Source organism: Giraffa tippelskirchi, chromosome 12, assembly GCF_054371585.1.
Source record: "Giraffa tippelskirchi isolate mGirTip1 chromosome 12, T2T-mGirTip1v1.2.pri, whole genome shotgun sequence".
In the NCBI taxonomy this organism is placed as follows: Eukaryota; Metazoa; Chordata; class Mammalia; order Artiodactyla; family Giraffidae; genus Giraffa; species Giraffa tippelskirchi.
In genome coordinates this window covers 35,442,313-35,467,367 of record NC_137286.1, presented here as the reverse complement: position 1 = coordinate 35,467,367, position 25,055 = coordinate 35,442,313, and the positions used below count along the sequence as shown (strand labels likewise).

The 25,055-nt window shown below is 37.4% G+C and overlaps 1 protein-coding gene across 30 annotated transcripts in view; it reads right to left on the bottom strand.

The window, feature by feature from the left end:
• Positions 1 to 25,055, bottom strand: part of SCAPER (S-phase cyclin A associated protein in the ER) — a 407,833-nt gene that overhangs the window by 343,624 nt on the left and 39,154 nt on the right. For all 30 annotated transcript variants that reach the window (XM_081549564.1, XM_081549573.1, XM_081549582.1 and 27 more), the window contains 2 exons: positions 20,768 to 20,838; positions 6,582 to 6,779 (listed from right to left, as the gene is read on the bottom strand). In XM_081549564.1, the coding sequence (XP_081405690.1) occupies positions 6,582 to 6,779; positions 20,768 to 20,838 (269 nt within the window). The remainder of the gene's footprint in view (positions 1 to 6,581; positions 6,780 to 20,767; positions 20,839 to 25,055) is intronic.

Here is a 25,055-nt window from a genome sequence, read left to right as displayed (position 1 = left end):
CCAAGGAGTAAGTGTCTTTTAATTTCATGGCTGTAATCACCATCAGCAGTGATTTTGGAGCCCCCCCAAAAAAAGTCTAACACTGTTTCCACTGTTTCCCCATCTATTTCCCATGAAGTGATGGGACCAGATGCCATGATCTTGTTTTCTGAATGCTGAGCTTTAAGCCAACTTTTTCACTTTCCTCTTCCACTTTCATCAAGAGGCTTTTTAGTTCCTCTTCACTTTCTGCCATAAGAGTGGTGTCATCTGCTTATCTGAGATTGATAATTCTCCTGGCAATCTTGATTCCAGCTTATGCTTCAACCAGCCCAGCATTTCTCATGATGTATTCTGCATATAAGTTAAATAAGCAGGGTGACAATATATACAGCCTTGACGTCCTCCTTTTCCTATTTGGAACCAGTCTGTTGTTCCATGTCCAGTTCTAACTGTTGCTTCCTGACCTGCATACAGGTTTCTCAAGAGACAGGTCAGGTGGTCTGGTATTCCCATCTCTTTCAGAATTTTCCATAGTTTATTGTGATCCACATAGTCAAAGGCTTTGGCATAGTCAATAAAGCAGAAATAGATGTTTTTCTGGAACTCTCTTGCTTTTTCAATGATCCAGCAGATGTTGGCAATTTGATCTCTGGTTCCTCTGCCTTTTCTAAAACCAGCTTGAACATCTGGAAGTTCACAGTTCACATATTGCTGAAGCCTGGCTTGGAGAATTTTGAGCATTATTTTACTAGCATGTGAGATGAGTGCAATTGTGCGGTAGTTTGAGCATTCTTTGGCATTGCCTTTCTTTGGGATTGGAATGAAAACTGACCTTTTCCAGTCCTGTGACCACTGCTGAGTTTTCCAAATTTGCTGGCATATTGAGTGCAGCACTTCCACAGCATCACCTTTGAGGATTTGAAATAGCTCAACTGGAATTCCATCACCTCCACGAGCTTTGTTTGTAGTGATGCTTTCTAAGGCCCACTTGATTTCACATTCCAGGATGTCTGGCTCTAGGTGAGTGATCACACCATTGTGATTATCTGGGTCATAAAGATCTCTTTTGTACAGTTCTTCTGTGTATTCTTGCCATCTCTTAGTATCTTCTGCTTCTGTTAGGTCCATACCATTTCTGTCCTTTATCGAGCCCATCTTTGCATGAAATGTTCCCTTGGTATCTCTAATTTTCTTGAAGAGATCTCTAGTCTTTCCCAATCTGTTGTTTTCCTCTATTTCTTTGCATTGATCACTGAGGAAGGGTTTCTTATCTCTCCTTGCTATTCTTTGGAAGTCTGCATTCAAATGGGAATATCTTTCCTTTTCTCCTTTGCTTTTCACTTCTCTTCTTTTCACAGCTATTTGTAAGGCCTCCTCAGACAGCCATTTTGCTTTTTTGCATTTCTTTTCCATGGGGATAGTCTTGATCCCTGTCTCCTGTACAATGTCATGAACCTCCGTCCATAGTTCATCAGGCACTCTATCAGATCTAGTCCCTTAAATCTATTTGTCACTTCCACTGTATAATCATAAGGGATTTCATTTAGGTCATACCTGAATGACCTAGTGGTTTTCGCTACTTTCTCCAATTTCAGTCTGAATTTGGCAATAAGCAGTTTATGATCTGAGCCACAGTCAGCTCCCAGTCTTGTATTTGCTGACTGTATAGAGCTTCTCCATCTTTGGCTGCAAAGAATATAATCAATCTGATTTCGGTGTTGACCATCTGGTGATGTCCATGTGTAGAGTCTTCTCTTGTGTTGCTGGAAGAGGGTGTTTGACCAGTGCGTTCTCTTGGCAAAACTCTATTAGCCTTTGCCCTGCTTCATTCTGTACTCCAAGGCCAACTTTGCCTGGTACTCCAGGTGTTTCTTGACTTCCTACTTTTGCATTCCTTCCCCTATAATGAAAAGGACATCTTTTTTGGGTGTTAGTTCTAAAAGGTCTTGTAGGTCTTCATAGAACCGTTCAACTTCAGCTTCTTCAGTGTTACTGGTTGGGGCATAGGCTTGGATTACCGTGACACTGAATGGTTTGCCTTGGAAATGAACAGAGATCATTCTGTCATTTTTGAGATTGCATCCAAGTACTGCATTTCAGACTCTTTTGTTGACTATGATGGCTACTCCGTTTCTTCTAAGGGATTCCTGCCCACAGTAGTAGATATAATGGTCATCTGAGTTAAATTCACCCATTCCAGTCCATCTTAGTTCACTGATTCCTAGAATGTGGATGATCACTCTTGCCATCTCCTGTTTGACCACTTCCAATTTGCTTTGATTCATGGACCTAACATTCCAGGTTCCTATGCAATATTGCTCTTTACAGCATCGGACCTTGCTTCTATCACCAGTCACATCCACAATTGGGTATTGTTTTTTCTTTGGCTCCATCCCTTCATACTTTCCGGAGTTATTTCGCCACTGATCTCCAGTAGCATATTGGGCACCTACCGACCTGGGGAGTTCCTCTTTCAGTGTACTATCATTTTGCCTTTTCATACTGTTCATGGGGTTCTCAAGGCAAGAATACTGAAGTGGTTTGCCATTCTCTTCTCCAGTGGACCATATTCTGTCAGACTTCTCCACCATGACCTGTCTATCTTGGGTGGTCCCAAACGGCATGGCTTAGTTTCACTGAGAGATCAAGGACATTAAAAAAAACAAGCTAATAATTTAGAGTATGTAAATATAACTTTAAAAATATAAACATCAATTTCTATCTATAGAGAATCCACTTTACCTACTCCTATCTTGTTCAAAGGATATTTTCAAATACCTAACTTCTTTACTTTCTCCACATCTATCAGACTAAATAGCCATTTCCTTCCCCATGAAACTTCAGCTCCATGGTCCACTACTCCAACTATTCTCTTAACCTCTTCAATTCTTTACTTCAATGAAATTCCACTGAATCTGCCTAAAAAATACCAACCCATGATTAATTCATCTACCCACCATCTTTGGGCATTTTCAGTAAGTGACTGAATGCTAGTAAGTATTCAGTCAGGGTAGAAGGGAATCACGTAACTGTGTAGACATGTCTTTACCCCAACAATGTATGTAGTCTCATTGCTTCACACAGCCATTTAACATCTATTTACAGAGTATTTACTGTGTTCCAGTTCCAGTTTCAAGAACTGATGATAGAGTGGTAAATGAGACAGTGTGGTTTCTGTCTTCTGGGAGCTTAATGTCTAGTAAGGGAGACAGATATAAAACAACAAAATAAATAATTATGTAGTTTCAACTGTGATAAAATGTTTCTAGGTAAAGTATGCTATGAGAGTGCAGTTGGGCCATGCGTGTCCAAGTAGAACCCATGGATATCCAGGGCTGAATGTATTACATCATTTTAAAAAAAGGGCTTGAACATCCGTGGATACTGGTATCCACACGGCAAGGGTAGGAGAGGTGTCTTGGAACCAATATCATGCAGATACTGAGGGTGAACTCTATATTAGCAGGGAACCTGATTTAGTCTGAAACATATGATAAGCTCCCCTGAGAAAGTGACACTTAAATTGAAACCTATATTAGGAATGGGAGTTAGGTAAAAGGGATGGGCGAGGTGAAGAGGTGCTGGGCAAGAAGAGTGAAGATGAGTGTCTCAGCAAAAGAATCAGAATGTGGAAAGGTCTGAAGACTTGCGAGTACCTGGCATGTTTGAGTAATCAAAAGAAGGCTGGTTTAAATGAGGCAGAAGGGAGGAGAGAAAGTGGTGTGAAATGAGGTTTACACAAATCAACTCACTCAAGATTTGAAGGTCATGCTGGAGATTTTAATGCACAGAGCAAAGGGAAACTTTTGAGGAGCTATAATCAAAGAAATCAGAGCTCATATTTGTTTTTTTTTTAAGTATCAGTTTGCCTATTGCATAGAGAACAGATTGGAAGGATGCAGGGAGTCCTGCTAAAAGATTTCAATTGTGATCCAGGGATTTTACTAAAACTGAACATACAGGAAAGAGAAGAATTTCCAGTCTCAACTGTGACCTTCAAGTTTGCTGGGCAACCCTGTGGCTTCTAAAAGTCTGCCCTTTCATTCTCCATCACAGTTATTTCAGATCTTTCCACCCTCTTCCAACTTCCAACCCCACACCTCCTACTTCTTGAAAATATAAAAGGGCAAAGAACCCCTCAAACGGAATTTCAAATTCTTATCACAAGTTTCCACCTTGATCCCATCTGTTCTTATCCCTCTTGAATGCCAAGCTTTCTCTCATCTGCAGTCATTCTTAACCTATGTACCACTCCTACTTCTTCCATGGCCTCTGGGACATTTCTATTCTCCTATATTCTTCCTGCTTCTACAGTGATTCTTCTCTGTCCTGGATCTATACTCCCCTATCTCCATCTGTGACTTCTCCTTTCATCTAACTATAAAATTTATTTACTTTTTATTGTATGTTATACTTTTCTAAGCATTTTCTCACATCTCATTTTGATCCTGACTTAACTTGTTGAAATGAGAAGTCTCAATTATTGAGATATAAACATAGAATACTTTTATCTTTTCCCACACATAACTAGCTACTCAGTTGAATCCTAAACCTGCTGAGTATGCTCAGTGAAATCCACAATTTTTCAGTCCATTCAATTATCAAAGTTTGATTTTTATTTTTTTTATTTATTTATTTTTTCAAAGTTTGATTTTTAAGTCCTATCTTCAGACAACCTGCCTATTGTTGTCCAACAACCTAGCACAAGTGAGAATTAGATGGCCTTTAGCAGATGCCTGTGGTGGGGAAGAACATGGCTTATTTTCACGGAGTCTTTCCTCTCTTCCTCCTCTGTACTCCTTAACACTACCCCACATTCACAAACTTATGCCCCTGCCATAAGTGGCAGTTGTGGGAACAGAGCAATACTCCACTTATAGAGCTTACCAGATATTAGTGATGGATCTTCAGTCAGTCCTTCTCCAGGGACTAAGATGATGCTGACCAACAACAGAGTCAAGTGTTGCCAGGCAGAGATGCGTCCCTAATCCTTCTCTGGATCAATGTGAAGTGAGCAGTCCCTACTGATCTCTGCAGCACATGCTAATCTGCACAGGGAGCATTCGTGGTTCTCTAGGCAGTGGTCAGGTTCACCCTGGCTCCCTCTGCCTCAACTCCATCAGACTTCGGTATATTCTACTGACGCCTAACGAAGTGTCCTCATAGGAAGTCCCTATTACTCCATCATCTTCACCAATGTCTAAAATCCTTCCCTCACAGAAATCATAAGATGCACTGGGGGTCCTCTTTACTCCATCAGTGACAAGTCCCATCCTATCTCCTTCCAAAGAAAGCTTACTACCCTGAAGTCCCTCTAAGCCCAGCTGGCATGAGCCACTCCAGCAAGCTTGTTATGCTATGAAATCTCTAAGGGAGATGCAGGTACCAGTCTCTATATTCCACAGGGTCCCCAGTATCCTAGAGCCACACATCTAGTTCCCCTCAGGTTGAAATGGAAAACAAGGAGTGGAGACTACACCCCAACAATATGATTTTCCTTAAAAATATTTTTTTAAAACATAAAAAAAGTTTTACATGCTGATAGTAACAATATTAATTGTGACAACCAAAGCATAAACTTGGATGATTTCAATCACTGTTCATTCTGAAACCTATTTCTGTTGAGTCATATTTTTAAGTTAGTCTAAAACATATTTTGACTGTTTCCAATTTTACAGGAAACACAGCTGTTGTTTCAACATATAACTTTGCTTTGACTCTTCATATATTTCAAAGGTTAAATAATGAATTCCAGGATTTTTAGCCATGTTCACTGTAGAAACAGAAGCTGCCTCTATAATCTTTCTATGAAGATGTATCATCCTGATTTTTCTCAAAATAATTTTATTCAGTATAAATACAGCATATAGTTTGCATCTACTAAAAGGCCAGGCTTTCTAGTGAATTTTCAGACAGTTACGCTATGTGTCTGTTTAACATCCCATTACAAACACAAAGTTATCTAAAATTAGAAAACACACCTTACAACGACATCCCAATCCCACCCAGAGTTGTTTACAGTTAGCCATCAATCTCACTTTCCCCTCACCAAAGTTGATGAGGAGAGTGATAAGTATCTCAATAGAAAAGGGGCAATGTCCAATTAAAGACATTAAACATGAAACCAAAGAATGTGAAAATCTCACTAATGCCACCTACAGTACCAATGGAGAATGCAGCCAAGAGAGATCTTTTAATAAATGATGTGTGTATGTGTACTATCCTTTAATTTCTCACCTAGGACTATGTATCAAGACAATTTTCTACCAAATCTTGCACATAATATAAAAGTACACAATTAGGTAACACAAACAACAGCAAGGGTAATCTTAAAAAATCAAAACAAAGAAAAATCTGATGCATTCACAGAAGCCGACAGTAGAATAGTGGCTGCAAGTGATAGGGGAAGTAGGGAGATGCTGGTAAAGAGTACAGACTTTCAGTTTTAAGATGAGTAAGTTCTGAGGATCTAGTGTATAGCATGGAGACTATAGTTAATACTGAAGGACTGTATACAGAGGTAAATAATCAAGTTAGATATAGCAAAAACTGGCGAATCTGACTTCAAATGGATTACAAAAACTTAAAGCAAACCTTACCTTACATTCCACCACACTCTGATCTGATTCACAAGTCACATAGATTTCATCTACTGCCCGGCGAAGATTGTCAAAAAGAAATGCCCAGTATCGAGCTCTTAGATCAACTTTCCGAGGGTGTCTTGTTTTAGTGGGACTTTTATCAAAGTGTTTATCTCCAGTCGTAGATGATGTCATTTTACAGTCTACTGTAGTGTTCTGATGAAATAAAACATGGAAAAAAAAATTTTTTGATGCCTCCAGGAACTAAATTTTTGTATAAATCACATTTTTCAACATAAATATTTAAAAACATGATGTCCTTCTTTTCACCTTACATCACACTGAATTCACCAAAACAAAGCTTCTCATTTTAAATAAAACCAGCAAGTTTGTAATATCAATTACATGTCTCATTGAAAATTAGGATGATTTTAATGATGAATAGAATCTTGATTGAAAAGGAGCACTGAAAGGGCTCCTGGCTTACTAAAATACATGTATGGCACATTTAAATACATTAACAAATAATAGATACCCGTTTCATCATTGTGAAATTGCTGGTATACATTCTTTTCATTTAGAAATGACATGTTCTCTACTTATATTCAGTTACTTAACTTTACCTTAAATGATTTTTCCACTAAAAGTAAAAATCAATATATAAACACAAAACAATTTACTAGAAAAGAATATTGATGAATAACACCAAGCATCAGCTGCAGAGCAGATTCACCAAATAAAGTAACTACAGTGTCCATATGACCCAGTCTTTCCTCAGTTGCACAGGCAGACTTTGGAAATCCAAGATTATATTATATACTTTTATAGACTACCAAAGAATCATTCCACCACAAACATGAGTGTGTAGTTTACAGGAAGACTTGAACCTTCTCACTAGAAGTACAAACGAGTTGCTTATCTCTTTGTGGCTCCTTAAACTGATAAGTAAATAAATACTTGTACCACAGTTAGAACAGCAAACAATCCCAAGTTTCTTTGGGTTGTCCTATATGTGTGTAAGCCATTTCTATTAGCTTGTTTGTTTTCCCTTCTTCACATAAGAGTCCCAGAGTGAAGAACACCCAAAATAGAAGCGAATAGGCTTCAGTTTTTATGCTTTGGCCTTCAATGTAACAGTGGTTTCTATACTTCAAAACTCTTTTATAGCCAGCCTTTGGCTTATACAGAATCTTCATTACCAAAAGGCAAGCAAACAAAACATTTACACACACAAAGACACACACACACACTTAAGAGGCTGAGATGGAGCTGCTCATCCTCCTTCCACAGTTCCTCATCCAGACGAAGGCTGTCAGACCCAGCAAATAAAAATTAGTAAATATTTTATCTGACAGTCTTAATCCAGGCCCAAATTCTCAACACTCAAGCAATAAAATTTAAAGTAATCATCAACAACCCACAAAACCTTTGCCTAATGGCTCTCCAAGTACTTTCCAACTCTAGTAGTAATGATTTAATTATGATGGCAAATATCCTCTTATACAAATTTTGAAGTATGTATTATTAGTTGTACTTTACAGCTTAGAAAACTGATATTTAGAGGCTGGTTTGTCCAAGATCACAGAGCCACAGGAGACCATCTTCCAGTTAGAGCTGTGCAATTACACCACTGACTTCCTGTTACACTGCACCCCAAGGCCCTGTGCTAAAAGCCCTTTACCAGATATTCCAGACCACCTCATTTCTCTCCCAATATTCCACACAAACTTAAAACTCACTTGAATTTTCCTGAATTATACCTCCCTCACAAACTTTTTCTAGAATAATCAGCAAAGCACTAGTTGCTTCCTGTGAATTCAGACATTAATTGCATGAAATTCTCAAAAATACTCTAACTCATCTTCACCCATTTATGTATTTACCCTATCATGTATCCATATGTATATTATTCAAATACTTTAACCAACCTTTCTTAAAATGCATAATAGGCAAAACTGCTTTCAGGTTAAGATGTTTCTATTCTCTGTGATTGCTCTATGTGAGACTTCTATTAAGAAAGACTCTAGAAAGGAATAAATTACATCTAGGTAATTCCATCTGAAGGGCAATGTACTATGCAAATCTGACATTTAAGTTTGACAAAAATAGCAATACTTTATATTTGCACATTTATTTTATTTTATGAAGGGCTTTTTTTAATTGCAGGATAATTGCTTTACGCTTTCCCCGGTGGCTCAGTGGTAAAGAATCAGTTTCCATCCCTGGGTCGGGAAGATCCCCTGGAGAAGGAAATGGCAACCTGCTCCAGTGTTTCTGCCTAAGAAATCCTGTGAACAGTGAAGCCTGGAAGGGCTACAGTCCATGGGGTCGTAAAGCAACTTAGCAACTAAACAACAATTGCTTTACAGTGATGTGTTGGTTTCTGGTTATACCAATGTGAATCAGCTATAAGTATACATATACGCCCTTCCTGCTGAGGCTCCCTCCGGCTCCCTACCCCACCCCTCTAGGTCATCACAGAGCACCAAGCTGAGCTCCCTGTGCTGCACAGCTGCTTCCCGCGAGCTGGCTATTTTACACATCGTAGTGTACATATGTCAATGCTACTCTCTCAATTTGTCCCACCCTCTTGAAAACATATCATTTAATATTCAAAACAAAGTATTAATATAAAGACAGGACAAATATTATTATCCCTATTTTGTACACGATAAAACTAAGGCTTAGTAAGATTCAATTTGTTGACCCAGTCAAAAGGCTGAATGACAGAACTGGGACCAGAACCTAGACTTCCAACTTCTGCTTCACTGTTCACAGAGCATTTCACAAAGTACCTAGCCCACAGTAAGTACTCATATAATGTTAGCTATGATTAGGGGGGAAAGATAAAGAGGAAAAGAAATATGCTCAAAGGAAAATGTAAATAAACTAATGGCAAAACTGCCAAACTTGTGAAGAAAGGTGGAAGAGACAAGTCAAATTGTCTGATAAGTCTGCATAAAGTTTCAAAATATAGGTTCTTTACCAACCACTGATAAAAATAATAGCAGTGATAATAATAATTGCAGCAGCACTTAACATTCATGGCATGCTTGCTATGTGCCAGGCACTGTGTTAAGTGCTTTCCATATAGCTATATTTCATTTAATCTTTGAAGTAATTTCTATCATAGTTACTATTTTTTATTTGCTTATTTATTGGCTGTGCTGGGTCTTTATTGCTGCGTGGGCTTTTCTCTAGTTGTGGCAAGTAGAGGTTACTCACTAGTTGCAGTGTGCAGGCTTCTCACTGCGGTGGCTTCTCTTGCTGCAGAACATGGGCTCTAGGCACGAGAGGTTCAGCAGCTGCAGCATACGAGCTCGGGAGTTGCGGCTCCCAGGCTCTTGGCACAGTCTCAATAGTTGTCATGCACAGGCTTGGTTGCCCCAAGATACGTGGGACCTTTCCAGACCAGGGATTGAACCCATGTCTCCTGCCTTGGCAGGCAGATTCTTTACCACTGAGCCACCAGGGAAGCCCATCATAGTTACAACTATTAGCTCCATTTTTTACAGGAGAAAACTCAGGTGTAGCTAAATTAAATGATAAACCCAAAGTTTCACACTAAGAGACAAAGCCGAGATTCAAAATTAGGTAACTATTTCATTGCCAACATCCGCTGGATCATCGAAAAAGCAAGAGATTTCCAGAAAATCATCTACTTATGCTTTGTTGAAAAACATCTACTTTCTGCTTTGACTATGCCAACGCCTTTGACTGTGTGGATCACAACAAACTGTGGAAAATTCTTAAAGAGATGGGAATACCAGACCACTTGACCTGCCTCCTGAGAAATCTGTATGCAGGTCAGGAAGCAACAGTTAGAACTGGACATGAACAACAGACTGCTTCCAAATTAGGAAAGGAGTACATCAAGGCTGTGTATTGTCACCCAGCTTATTTAACTTATATGCAGAGTACATCATGCAAAATGCTGGGATGGATGAAGCACAAGCTGGAATCAAGACTGCCAAGAGAAATATCAATAACTTCAGATACGCAGATGACATCACCCTTATGGCAGAAAGTGAAGAAGAACTAAAGAGCCTCTTGATGAAAGTGAAAGAGGAGAGTGAAAATGTTGGCTTAAAACTCAACATTCAGAAAACTAAGATCATGGCATCTGGTCCCATCACTTTATGGCAAACAGATGCGGAAACAATGGAAATAGTGAGAGACTTTATTGTTTTGGGCTCCAAAATCACTGCAGATGGTGACTGCAGCCACGAAATTAAAAGATGCTTGCTCCTTGGAAGAAAAGCTATGACAATCCTAGACAGCATATTAAAAAACAGAGACATTACTTTACCAACAAAGGTCCATCTAGTCAAAGCTATGGTTTTTCCAGTAGTCATGTATGGATGTGAGAGCTGGACTACAAAGAAAGCTGAGCGCCGAAGAATTGATACTTTCGAACTGTGGTGTCAGAGAAGACTCTTGAGAGTCCCTTGGACTGCAAGGAGATCCAACCAGTCCATCCTAAAGGAAATCAGTCCTGAATATTCATTGGAAGGACTGATGCTGAAGCTGAAACTCCAATACTTTGGCCACCTGATGCAAAGAACCAACTCATCTGAAAAGACCCTGATGCTGGGAAAGATTGAAGGTGGGAGGAGAAGGGGATGACAGAGGATGAGATGGTTGGATGGCATCACCAATGTGATGGACTTGAGTTTGAGTAGGCTCCGGGAGTTGGTGATGGACAGGACAGAACAGGGAAGCCTGCTGTGCTGTAGTCCATGGAGCCGCAAAGAGTTGGACACGACTGAGTGACTGAACTGATCTCATTGCTATGGCTTACTATGCCTGTTTCCAAGACATGCAACAGAAGACAAAGCGATCTAAACTTTTGGAAAAAGCTAAACACAACTGAACTTCATGTTTTAAATAAAATTCAAAATAATAAATGCTATATACTAATTTAATCAATCACTTTTGAGAGAAAACAAGGAAGAAAGAAAGAAAAAGAGAGGGAAAGGGGAAGGAGAAAACAGATTTCTCACTTCCCTCTCTTCGAACTCTTGTCAACTCCCCCTGATAATCTGACAAAACCTATGGACCTAAACATCTGGCAGCAACTGATCTTTTTACTGTCTCCATATTTAGTCTTTTCCAAAACGTCTTAAGATTGGAATCAGACAGTATGTAACCTTTTCAGATTGGCTTCTTTTACTTAATAATATACAATTAATTTCCTCATGGCCTGATAGATCATTTCGTTCTAGAGCTTAATAATACTCCATTGTCTAGATGTACCACAGTTTATTTATCCATTCATCTACTGAACAACATCTTAGTTGCTTCCAAATTTTGCCAATTATAAAGAAGTCTGCTATAAATCCATGTACATGTTTTGGTGTAGATGTAAGTTTTCAACTCATCTTCATCTATACCAAGGGCATGACTGTTGAATCACAAGGTAAGAGTATATTTACTTTTGTAAGAAACTGCCAAACTGTATTCCCAAGTGGCTGAATTCTCACTCTGAATTCCCACCAGTGTTAAATGAGAGTTTCTGTGGCTCTTCATCCTCACAAGCAATTGGAGTTGTCAGAGTTCCCAATTTTGGTCATTCTAATAGGTGCGTGATGGTAGCTCATTGTTTTAATTTGCATTTCCCTGACAGCATATGATGTGGCATACCTTTTCATATGCTATCTGTACATCCTCTTTGGTGAGCCGGTTGTTAAGGTCTTCAGCTCATTTTTCAATCAGGTTCTTTTTTTTTTTTTTTTTTGCCAAATAAATAAATATTTTAATTTTTTATTATTAGTATTTTTTTATTTGTTTCTTACTATTGAGTTTTAAGAGTTCTTTGCATATTTTGGATAACAGTTACCTCATGTTACCGGATGTTATTGGACATCTTTTATCAGATGTCTTTTTCCAAACATATTCTCCCAAGTCTGTGACTTGTCTTCTCATTCTTTTGACATTGTCTTTTGCAGAAGTTTTTAATTTTAATGAAATCCAGCTTATCAATGATTTCTTTCAAGAATCGTGCCTTTGTTACTGTACCTAAAGTCATTACCATACCCAAGGTCTTTTAGGTTTTCTCCAACGTTATCAGCTAGGAGTTCTACACTTCTACATTTAAGGTCAATGGTTCATTTTGAGTTAATTTTTTGCAAAGAATGTAAGGTCTGTGTCTGGATTCTTTTTTTTTTTTTCATATAGATGTCCAGTTGTTCCAGCACTATTTGTTGAAAAGACTATTTTTGCACCACTGTATTGGCTTTGCTCCTTTGTCAAAGGTCAGTTGACTATTATGTGGGTCCATTGCTGGGCTTTCTATTCTGTTCCACATATCTGTTTGTCTTTTCTTCTGCCAATATCACACTGCCTTGATTACTGTAGCCTTATAGTAAGTCTCGTAGTTGGTTGGTGCCAGTGTTCCAAATTTGTTCTTCTCCTTCAATACTGTGCTGCCTATTCTGTGTCTTTTGCTTTGCCATATACACATTAGAAGTTTATTGATATCTATTAAATAACTTGCTGGGATTATATTGACCATATTCTTCAAAATGGAAAGAAATTATATCCTGACAATTATATCAAGACATTCAGTCTTCCTATTCATGAACATGGAACATCTCTCCATTTATTTAACACTTTAATTTCACTCATCAAAGTTTTATCATTTTCCTCATATAAATCTTCTATATATTCTGTTAAATTTATACTTACCTATTTAATTTTGAGGAGTGCTGATATAAAGCGGTACTATGTATTTAATTTCAAATACTCATTGGTGGTACACAAGAAAGCAACTGACTTTTGTATGTTAATCTTGTATCTTGCAACCTTCTATAATCAATTACTAGTTATAGGAGTTTTTTGGTTCATTCTTTCAGATTTCTTACATAGATGATCATCTATGAACAAAGATAGTTTTATTTCTTTCATCCCAATCTGTTTACCTTGTATCCCCTTTTCTTGTATTATTGCATGAACTAGAACTTCTATTCGGAGAAGGAAATGGCAACCCACTCCAGTATTCTTGCCTGGAGAATCCTGTGGACAGAGGAGCCTGGTGGGCTGCTGTCCACAGGGTCGCAGAGTCGGACGCGACTGAAGCGACTTAGCATGCATGCATGCGTTGGAGAAGGAAATGGCAACCCACTCCAGTATTCTTGCCTGCAGAATCCTAGGGACAGGGGAGCCTGATGGGCTGTCATCTATGGGGTCGCACAGAGTCAGACACAACTGAAGCAACTCAGCAGCAGCAGAACTTCTATCACAATGTTGAAAAGCAATGCCTCATAACTGACTTTAATGGGAAAGCTTCCAGTTTCTTCCATTAGTATCATGTTAGCTGTAGGGTTTTGTTTTTTTAATTAAGTTGAGAAAGTTCCCCTCTATTCCTAGTCTATTAAAAAGATTTTTATCTATTTTATAGTTGGAGAATTTAGTCAAATTTTTTTCCTTCATCTGTTGATACAATAACAGGATTTTTCTTTTTTAGCCTGTTGCTGTGATGAATTCCATTGATTCATTTTCAAATGATGAACCAATCTTGCACATCTGGGATAAATTCCACTTGCCCATGCTGTCATTCGTTTTAAATATTGTGGGATGTGACTTGCTAATATTTTGTTGAGGATTTTTACATGTATGTTCATGAGAGTCACTGGTCTGCAGTTTTCTTGTAGTGTCTTTGTCTGGTTTTGGTGTTAGCGTAATGTCAGCCTCATAAAATGAGTTAGGGAGTATTCCCTCTGCTTCTGCCCTCTAAAATGGATTATAGAGAATTTATATAATTTCTTCCTAAAATGCTTGGTAGAATTCAACAATGAATCCATCTCGGCCTGGTACTTTCTGTTTTGGAAGGTTATTAATTATTGACTTAATCTCTTTAACAGATTTAGATTTATTCAGAATGTCTATTTCATCTTGAGTGAGTTTTCACAGATTATGTCTTTCAAGCAATCAGTTCATTTAGTCCAGGTAATGTGTGACAAAGGGTTCTTCATAGTATTCTTTTATTATCCCCTTTTAATGTCCATGGGATCTGGACAGAAATGAATAACTAGGGACATGAAATAGGACTTTGGGACAGAATTAGCCATATAGGGAGAGTGGTCATAAAGGTCAAAAGAGCCTCTTCAACATAATTGATACTTTCCTCCAGCTACATTCAAATGCATGAGTGCAGAGCAGAATAGGTATAAAGGTGACTATAATGAGGACAGCTCTGTCAAACATGAACTACTAAGGGACAGGGTAGCCAGAGAGTCAGGAGAATATGCAAGAACATAATTATGACAGACAAACCACAGAATCTCAGGTGGATTTCCAGGAAAGTGTGGCCATATGAAGTATTCAGTTCAGTTCAGTTCACTCACTCAGTCGTGTCCAACTCTTTTGCGACCCCAGGGACCGCAACACGCCAGGCCTCTCTGTCCATCACCAACTCTCAGAGCTTACTCAAACTCATTTCCATTCCATCAGTGATGCCATCCAACCATCTCATCCTCTGTCGTTCCCTTCTCCTCCTGCCTTCAATCTTTCCCAGCATCAGGGTCGTTTCCAATGAGTCAGTTCTTCACATCAGGTGGCCAAAGTATTGGAGTTTCAGCTTCAGCATCAGTCCTTCCAATGAATATTCAGGACTGATTTTCTTTAGGATGGACTGGTTGGATCTCCTTGCAGTCCAAGGGGACTCTCAAGAGTTTCTCCAACACCACAGTTCAAAAGAATCAATTCTTTGGCACTCAGCTTTCTTTATAGTCCAACTCTCACATCCACACATGACTACTGGAAAAACCATAGCTTTGAAGGCAAAGTAATGTCTCTGATTTTAACATGCTGTCTAGGATTGTCATAGCTTTTCTTCCAAAGGGTAAGCACCTTTTAATTTTGTGGCTGCAGTCACCATCTGCAGTGATTCTGGAGCCCAAAACAATAAAGTCTCTCACTGTTTCCATTGTTTCACCATCAATTTGTCATGAAGTCATGGGACCGGATGCCATGATCGTCATTTTCTGAATGTTGAGTTTTAAGCCAACGTTTTCACTCTCCTCTTTCACTTTCATCGAGAGGCTCTTTAGTTCTTCTTCTGCCATAAAGGTGGTGTCATCTGCATATCTGAGGTTATTTGATATTTCTCCCGGCAATCTTGATTCCAGCTTATGCTTCATCCACCCCAGCATTTCACATGATGTACTCTGCATATAAGTTAGATAAGTGGGGTGACAATATACAGCCTTGACATACTCCTTTCCCGATTTGGAACCAGTCTGTTGTTTCATGTCCAGTTCTAACTCTTGCTTCTTGACCTGCATACAGATTTCTCAAAATGCAGGTCAGGTGGTCTGGTATTCCCATTTCTTTCAGAATTTTCCACAGTTTGTTGTGATCCACACAAGGCTTTGGCATAGTCAATAAAGCAAAAGTAGATGTTTTTCTGAAACACTTGCTTTTTGATGATCCAACGGATGTTGGCAATTTGATCTCTGGTTCCTCTGCCTTTTCTAAATCCAGCTTGAACATCTGGAAGTTCATGGTTCACGTACTGTTGAAGCCTGGCTTGGAGAATGTTGAGCATTACTTTGTTAGCGTGTGAGATGAGTGCAACTGTACAGTAGTTTCAATGTTCTTTGGCATTGCTTTTCTTTGGGATTGGAATGAAAACTGACCTTTTCCAGTCCTTGGCCACTGATGAGTTTTCCAGATTTGCTGGCATATTGAGTGCAGCACTTTCACAGCATCATCTTTCAGGATTTGAAATAGCTTAACTGGACTTCCATCACCTCCACTAGCTTTGTTTGTAGTGATGCTTCCTAAGGCCCACTTGATTTCGCATTTCAGGATATTTGGCTCTAGGTGAGTGATCATACTATCGTGGTTATCTGGGTCATGAAGATCTTTTCTGTATAGTTCTTCTGCGTATTCTTGCCACCTCTTCTTAATATCTCCTGCTTCTGTTAGGTCCCTACCATTTCTGTCCTTTATTGTGCCCATCTTTGCATGAAATGTTCCCTAATTTTATTTAAATTAATCTCTAATTTCTTGAAGAGATCGCTAGTCTTTCCCATTCTCTTGTTTTCCTTATATGGAAAACATTATATTGTCTTCCTTATATGGAGTGTAAGGGATAATGAAAGGGTGGTGGGATCAGTAAATTACAGAGTGCATGGAATCTATAGACTGCAAAGGATAATTAGAGTCACGTGATCAGAGAGAGAAAGGAAGAAAGAAAGATGACAGGTAGAAGAGGGATGGCTGAGATTGAGATCCTAGAAGCAGAGTCACTGCTAGTGAGAATAAGGCAAGACCATAGGAATGAGCGGAAGACAAAACCAGTGGAGGAAAGAGATGTAAGAAATTTAGAGGATAGCAAGTGGTAGAGAGCCCACACTGAGTGTGAAAATTACACCTTCAAGGATTAAGGAGAAGTGACCTGGAATTCTATTTAAGTGCTGCAACGAGAAGGGGAAGCAGGTGGTATAGCCTGATGGCATGTGCTTCAAATTTGAGCAGCTTTAGGAGATGGGAGAAAGACTGCCTGAAATACCAGTGAGGAAGAAGCAGGAAACATAACCCACCTCTAGGACCAGAGGTAGGAGTGCTGTGAGGGTGACGTGGGAGGGAAACAACTACTCCTTAAAACAACTGTGGAAGCAGCAGTATCCCCAAAGGTGAGTTAGCGTTTAGCTAGAACAAGAAGGTGAAGGGAATGTTCAGAGAAAAGAGGAACAAAGAAAATTTTGCTGATGATAAACCTACTTCTAGAGGGCAAAGTGGTAGAATTTCATGAGTAATGCAGAGATATTTCCCTGCTAACTACTCTGAAACTGAGCATCTTTTCATAGGTTTACAGGCTATTCAAGTTTCCCCCATTTTTATTGGGTTATTTGTCATTTTACTGATGAATTTTAGCTTTCATAACATCTTAATATATAGTATCTTCTCCCAGTTAGGCTCATCTTAAGTTTTTCAGTATATAAATTTTAATATATCCATCAATTATGCTTTTGTCTTATCTAATAAAGCTTCTTGTAATTCAATGTTATAAATATATCCTTCCAGATAATTTAAATTTTTTATTTTCTCATTTGTTCTTTAGCTCATCAATAATTTATTTTTTATATTATATGAAAATAATCTTATATTTTATTTGTAATTTAATTGCATTACAGTTAGAGAAGAGGCTATGTCTGGATTCTATACTCTTGTCTGACTTCTATTTACTGAGACTTCTTTATAACCTAGGAAGTGATCAATTTTTGCATATGCTCTGTGTACACTATTTGAGTGCCAATGAATATACAGACATACACATACATGTATGTATTTATATGAGCTCAAGCATAATTGTATCTTAATTCTACATTCCTGCCATTTTTTCTGCTTGATCTATCAGTTTCTGAGTTAAACAAAGACTCTTTCTTAAAGAAGACAAGGATTTTATCACACTAACTTCCCTCCAAACTCCTACAATCTATCTTCTACATCTTAATATTGTTTAAGATTGTAGCTCCACCTTTCTAAATTTAACTGTGTGAGTGTTTTTTAAAAACATCAATAGTTAATGAGATTTACTGACATATTTTATAGCTACCTTGTTATCTAGCTCCCTCCTCCAGGTTACCTTTTCTTCTTTGCTGAAGTGTATCTTTCATAGTCCTTTCATTAACAGTCTCTAAGTGGCAAACCCTTAGCATTTGTACATCTAAAAATGGCTTTGTTTCACTCTTGCACGTGAATTATCATTTGAATGGGCACAGAATTCTCGATTAAAAGTTATTTCACCTTGTAACTGCAGATGTTGCTCCACTCTTCTTTTGTTCATAACAAGGGTTATTGTTATTCCTCTGTGGTTTTGTTTACTTTGTGGGGTTTTACGAGTTTTATCCTTAACGCTAACATTTTGCGAGTTCTCTAGAATGCGCATGCATGCTAAGTTGCTCAGTCATGTTTGACTCTATGCAACTCTTTCTGTCCATGAGATTCTCTAGGCAAGTATACTAGAGTGGGTTCTTTACCACAGCCCTTCTCTACAATGTATCTAAGTATAAATCTATTTTTACTTAGCCTGCTCAGCTCTACAGTTACCCTCTTGAGAACTCAAAAGTAAGGAAAATGTCAACAGTATCTTCTCCAAATATATTGCATGTCCACTATTCATCCTCTATTTCAAAAGTCCTAGAAGGCATATGTTAGAATTTCTCAATCAATTTCTCTTACCTATTTTCCATCTCTTCAGTTCTCTGAGATATATTCTAAATCCTCGTAAGTAATATCTTTCAATCCACAAATTTTCTCTTTAATCTTTTTTCAATATATCATTTATTCTTACTAATTGTAGGTTTTAAAATTTTCACTGACATTTTCATTTCTAAGATGTTCACTTTTATCTATCAATGTTCAAAATTAACATCCATCTTATATTTCAGAATTTTCCTTTTTTTAATTTCATCTTTCCTTTGAGGAATTTAAACTCATTTATTTGAAAATCCTCTTTCAAAGAAATGACCTTTGGGGCCTTCCCTGATGGCTCAGTAGTAAAGAATCCACCTGGCAATGCAGGAGACATGGGTTCAATCCCTGTTCGGGGAAGATCCATGTGCCTTGGAGCAACTAAGCCCGGGTGCCACACGGGCTTATATATTTAGCCTACGCTCCAGAGCCCAAAACTACCGAAGCCCGTGTGCTCTAGGGCCTGTGCTCTGTAACAAGAGAAGCCACTGCAATAAGAAGCCCACACGTCACAACTAGAGAGTAGCCCCGCTGGCCACAACTAGAGAAAAGCCCACACAGCAATGAAGACCCAGCACAGCCAAAAATAAATAAATAAATAAGATTGTTAAAAAGTGATCTTTTTTCATTAACTCATCTCTCATCTGTGGAATGTGTTGTTTATAGCTTATATTTTTTTCCTCATGTGCTTTGATATTTTGCAACCTGATTTTGCATTTGTTTCTTTTACTTTAGTTTTTCACTTTGCTCACGCTCACTACATGTGTACTAGTTTTATGGTTACCATCATCTGGCCCACCACGGTCCCACTTTCAGAGGTCTTTTATTGAGGACTTAAAGCTCTCACCCTTCAAGAATATAGCAGACTTAGTCATGAGCCAGAGGGCCACTCTCTTTTATTGCTTCAGATGTCAATTATCACAGGCCACAACCCCAGGCCGATTGTAGCATTCTTTGTCTCCTAGTGCAGAACATTGCACAAACCTAAAGTTTTATACCATGAGTCTGGATCTGTTTTCCCACTACAGTCAGGGTGTTTCAACCTTCCTTATCCCATAGGACTTGTCTAGTTAAGTGTGTGTCCCCAACTCCATTTACCTGTGAATATTTTTTTTGTTTTACTCTTGATCCACTGGGATTTTTATTTTTGAAAAATCCTTTGTCTCTTTAATTAAAAAAAAAAAAATACTGTATGGCAGAAACCAACTCAATATGGTAAAGCAAATTTAAAAATAAATTAAAAAGAAAAAGACCTTGTGGAAATTAGCTGCTGAATATTACACACTAAAAAAAAATTTTATCATTTATGCCTCTTGTGTGTGAGAAGTGGAGAATATTTTATGGACTCACAGTGCCACCTTGATTATAAGTCCATGTTTGCCTTATGCATAGTTTTTGGTTTACATAATACGTATTGGTATATTTGATAACATCAAACTAAAATTGTATGAAAAGGTCAGAGAAAATACTTATAGATTACAAAGCTAACTATAAATATGCAAAAACATTTTTAAAAATAAGATAGGCTTGTGTTCTAAGATTCTAGTAGAATAATTTGAAAAATTTTAGATTCAATACAACTTGATTATCCTACAATTGAAAGGCATCATTATACTGAGAAAATAGATCATAGAAGAACTCACAAATACGGAATGTGCCACAGAGGAGTTAAGAGTGTAAAATGTAGAAACTGATGGAATGAGTTCAAATCTTGGCTGTGTTACATACTAGTAAGTTACATAAACTCTCTCTACCTCAGTTTCCTCATTTGTGAATGAAGATAACAATAATGTCTATAACATAGAAGTGTTGTTATAAGAAGCAAATTAATCTATGTAAAGTATTTAGTACAAATTAAGACACATAACATGCTATACACATTTGTTAAATAAAAGTTGTTACATTAAATTTTTATATGAAGATAAAACATAATATCCAAATCCTGAAAAAGTAGATTTATAACTGAAATTAAAAACAAAAAAATAAAGTGATATATGCTGTACCTGTTTTGCTGTTTTATGAGTGCCTTGAATTGTCCTCTTTGATTTTCCACCAGTTTGACATTTCGATTTTCCTTAAGGCAAAAATAGATAAATATATAGATCAACAAATAGATAATATAAAACTGAGCTATGCAAATCTTCCGGGCATACTAACACCTAATCCCCTTCCACAGACCACAGACTAAACTATACATGGTGGAAACAGTGGCAGACTTTATTTTCTTGGGCTCCAAAATCACTGCAGATGGTAACTGCAGCCATGAAATTAAAAGACGCTTACTCCTTGGAAGGAAAGTTATGAACAACCTAGACAGCATATTAAAAAGCAGAGATTACTTTGCCAACAAAGGTCCATCTAGTCAAAGCTACGGTTTTTCCAGTAGTCATGTATGGATGTGAGAGTTGGACTATAAAGAAAGCTAAGTGCCGAAGAACTGATGCTTTTGAACTGTGGTGTTGGAGAAGACTCCTGAGAGTCCCTTGGACTGCAAGGAGATCCAACCAGTCTATCCTAAAGAGAATCAGTCCTGGGTGTTCATTGGAAGGACTGTTGTTGAAGCTGAAACTTCAATACTTTGGCCACCTGATGTGAAGAAATGACTCATTGGAAAAGACCCTGATGCTGGGAAAGATTGAAGGCGGGAGTAGAAGGGGACAACAGAGGATGAGATGGTTGGATGGCATCACTGACTCAACGGACATAAGTTTCAGTAAACTCCAGGAGCTGGCGATGGACAGGGAGGCCTGACTTGCTGCAGTCCATGGGGTCGCAAAGGGTCAGACACTGAACTGGCCAACATGGACTACAGATATAATAAGGACTACAGATATAATAAAAAACAAATTTCCAAGGTACCAGAGACTGTTTTAATTGACTGGCTTTCTTAGAACAGGAAAAAATCAGATAGTCTGGCAATTTAAAAACAAAGTCAAATGAGTGATACCCTTCAACTTACATACAACTCTTTTGAAAATACTTTTTGAATTCAAATTTTATTTTGACGATAAAATTAATACATTTTTTACCATTTAAAAACTCAGTATTTCCTGGTCACTATGCTTGACCCCCAAATTGTATGTAATTATTTTCTACTGTTAGGTTAATCATGTTCCCATTATGGCTTGCAACTGTAATTATCTATTTTTTTGTCTGGCTATTGATTTTGAAAACTGATAAATATCTTTCATTATTGTGATTACATAATTATTACTCACTTAATACCATTGTATAATGATTGGTAAATGGAAAAATAATAGAATTCCTCATCACCAAAACTACCATTTAATAGAAAAACCTGTAATCACTTTTCAAAATCCAGATGCATATCAGATTATCTTGGAATTTTTTGAAAAATACAAATGCCCAGCTATTGTTTTTCCTTCACCAGAGCTCCAGATGCGTTTCTAATGAGCAGCCATGTTTAAAAACAACTGGACTATATGAGGATTTTTTACTTTTATCCAGTTTGTTTCACTTTTTCTATTTCATATTCAGTGCTCCCATTTCATTTAGTTTACGTTTTCCAATTTCTCCATCTCTTTTTTTTTATGTTCTTTCTGAAGACTTTATCAAGTGTAGTAGAAAAGCTCCTGTATAAATAATATGCATAATGTATATTTTAGAAAAATTAGGAATTTTTGCCTAACAAAAAATTTGTGACATTTTGGTTCCACTTGTTTTTGCTATTCAGTCGCTCATTCGTGTCCGACTCTTTGAGACCCCACGGACTGCAGCACGCCAGGCTTCCCTGTCCTTCAACATCTCCAGGAGTTTGCGCAAACTCACGTCCATTGAGTCGGTGATGCCATCCAACCATCTCATCCTTGTTGTCTTCTTCTGCTGCGTTCAATCTTTCCAGCATCAGAGTCTTCTCTAATAAATCAGCTCTTCACATCAGGTGGCCAAAGTATTAGAGCTTCAGCTTCAGCATCAGTCCTTCCAATGAACAGTCAGGACTGACTTCCTTTAGGATTAACTAGTTCGATATCCTTGCAGTTCAAGGAATTCTCCAGAGTCTTCTCCAACATCACAGTACGAAAACATCAATTCTTCAGCTCTCAGCCTTCTTTATGATCCAACTCTCACATCTGTACATGACTACTAGGAAAACCACAGCCTTGACGAGATGGACCTTTGCTGGCAAAATGATGTCTCTGCTTTTTAATATGCTGTCTAGGTTTGTCATGGCCTTTCTTCCAAAGAGGAAGTGCCTTTTAATTTCACGGCTGCAGTCACCATCCACAGTGATCTGTGGAGCCCAAGAAAATAAAGTCTGTCATCGTTTCCAATGTTTCTTCATTTATTTGCCATGAAGTGAGGGAACCAGATGCTATGATCTTAGTTTTTTGAATGCTGAGTTTTAAGCCAGCTTTCTCACTCTCCTTTTTCACCTTCATCACTTGTTTGACTTAGTATAAATAGAATGTTAGATTTCTAATTTAAAAATTAGAATGCAACAAGCAACAAAGGTTTACTATATAGCACAGGGCTTCCTTAGTGGCTCAGACAGTAAAGAATCTGCCTGTAATGCAGGAGACCCTGGTTCAATCCCTGGGTCAGGAAGTTACCCTGGAGAAGGAAATGGCAACCCACTCCAATGTTCTTGCCTGGAGAATTCCATGGACAGAGGAGCCTAGTGGGCTACAGTCCATGGGGCTGCAAAGAGTCAGACATGACTCAGTGACTTTCAATTTCACAGAGAACTATATTCTGTATCTTGTAACTTATAATGGAAAATAATTTCAGAAATAATATATGTGTATATGTATAACTGAATCACACCCAAAAAGAGAATTCTACTTTTTGAAATTTAGTAATATTTACCTTTTTGTCAGTTTTTCTAAATGTTGTATGAACACCTAACTACAACATATGAGATACTAAATTTTAAAGATATCTGTAGAGGATATAAGATTAATATAAATTAATAAAAATAGAAATCATTATAAAGTATTAATGACATCATTTAAGATGCTCCTGTTATTTTTTTTTGTATTTGATAAAATATTCTCAGAGAAATGTTAATATGTCTCACTATGATTATTTATATATTTATCTTTTCCCTTATATTTCTTCTGATTTTTGCTTTATGTATCTTGTTTCTGATGGTTTATGACATCTATCTTCTTTGTGGATTGACCTTTTATCATTAAAAATATTCATCCTTGTTTCATTTAAAAATAAAAATTAAAAAATAAAAACTCAGTATTTTGTTTTAATTTATCTGATTTATGAAATACAGTTTCATTTTGAAAAGAGATTCTCGGTTCTTTTGTATTTCTGCAGTTAGAGCTTTCTCACTTGCTCTTCTTTTTTAAGAAAGACATTACTGTTTTATAATCATTCTATTCTTGAGAGCTATTCTAAAACAGGAGTAAAATTCTGTAATGTACAACAGAATAACTTTCCTTTCTGCAAAATAATTTTGAGCCAGGAGAACTGAAACAGTAAGAATGAAGTGAACCATAACACCTACTAACACTTTATCTGCACATCAGTGGGCCTGTCTCACTGTACTACCAGGGTTAGAGGCAGAGAACTCTTTACTCCACTACACAGCTGTTTATTCATCCTTTCATCATAGAGAAGAATGTACCAGAAGGCTTTTTAGAATATCCAGTAGAATAATCAGCTTAAAACAAGTACCAAAGGAAACAGGAATAAAACAAAGAACAGAAGAAAACTTTTTAAAATTGAATTATTAGCCTCAGAAATATCTGCATATAGCCATAAAAGAATGAGCTATTTTTTAAAAAGCAAAAATAAAGATTATTTTGTAAGTGGCAACATTTTAACAATATAAAATAATCCTTATTAAAAATTATGATGTTAACATTCTTCCCTTGTCTTTATTATAGACATTCAGAAAGTTCAGGTTCTCTATGCTCTTATTCTCATTATTTTGCAGTAAGCATAAACGAAGCTTTAAAATTGTACCGGCCAATTTTTTATATACGTACACGCATTATCAGGATATACACAGATATACTGATATAGGATTCATTATTATATTCTCTTTCCTTTTATTTTTTTGAGTAGAAGCAATTTTAATAATAACACCTTCAGATTACTTTGAGAAAATAAAACTTCATAAAATTCACAGAGCAACCATAAGATATTTTTAGGTTTCATGCTACTTTTGTACTAAATAACATTGCCATATTTTTCAATCAAGGAAATGAAGCAATAGTAAGCTCCAGAGGAAGATTTTAGCTGGTACGGAGCTAAACTTAAAAAGAAAAATTTAACTTCCCTTCTAAATTTAATAGTTTTTGTGATTCAAAATAA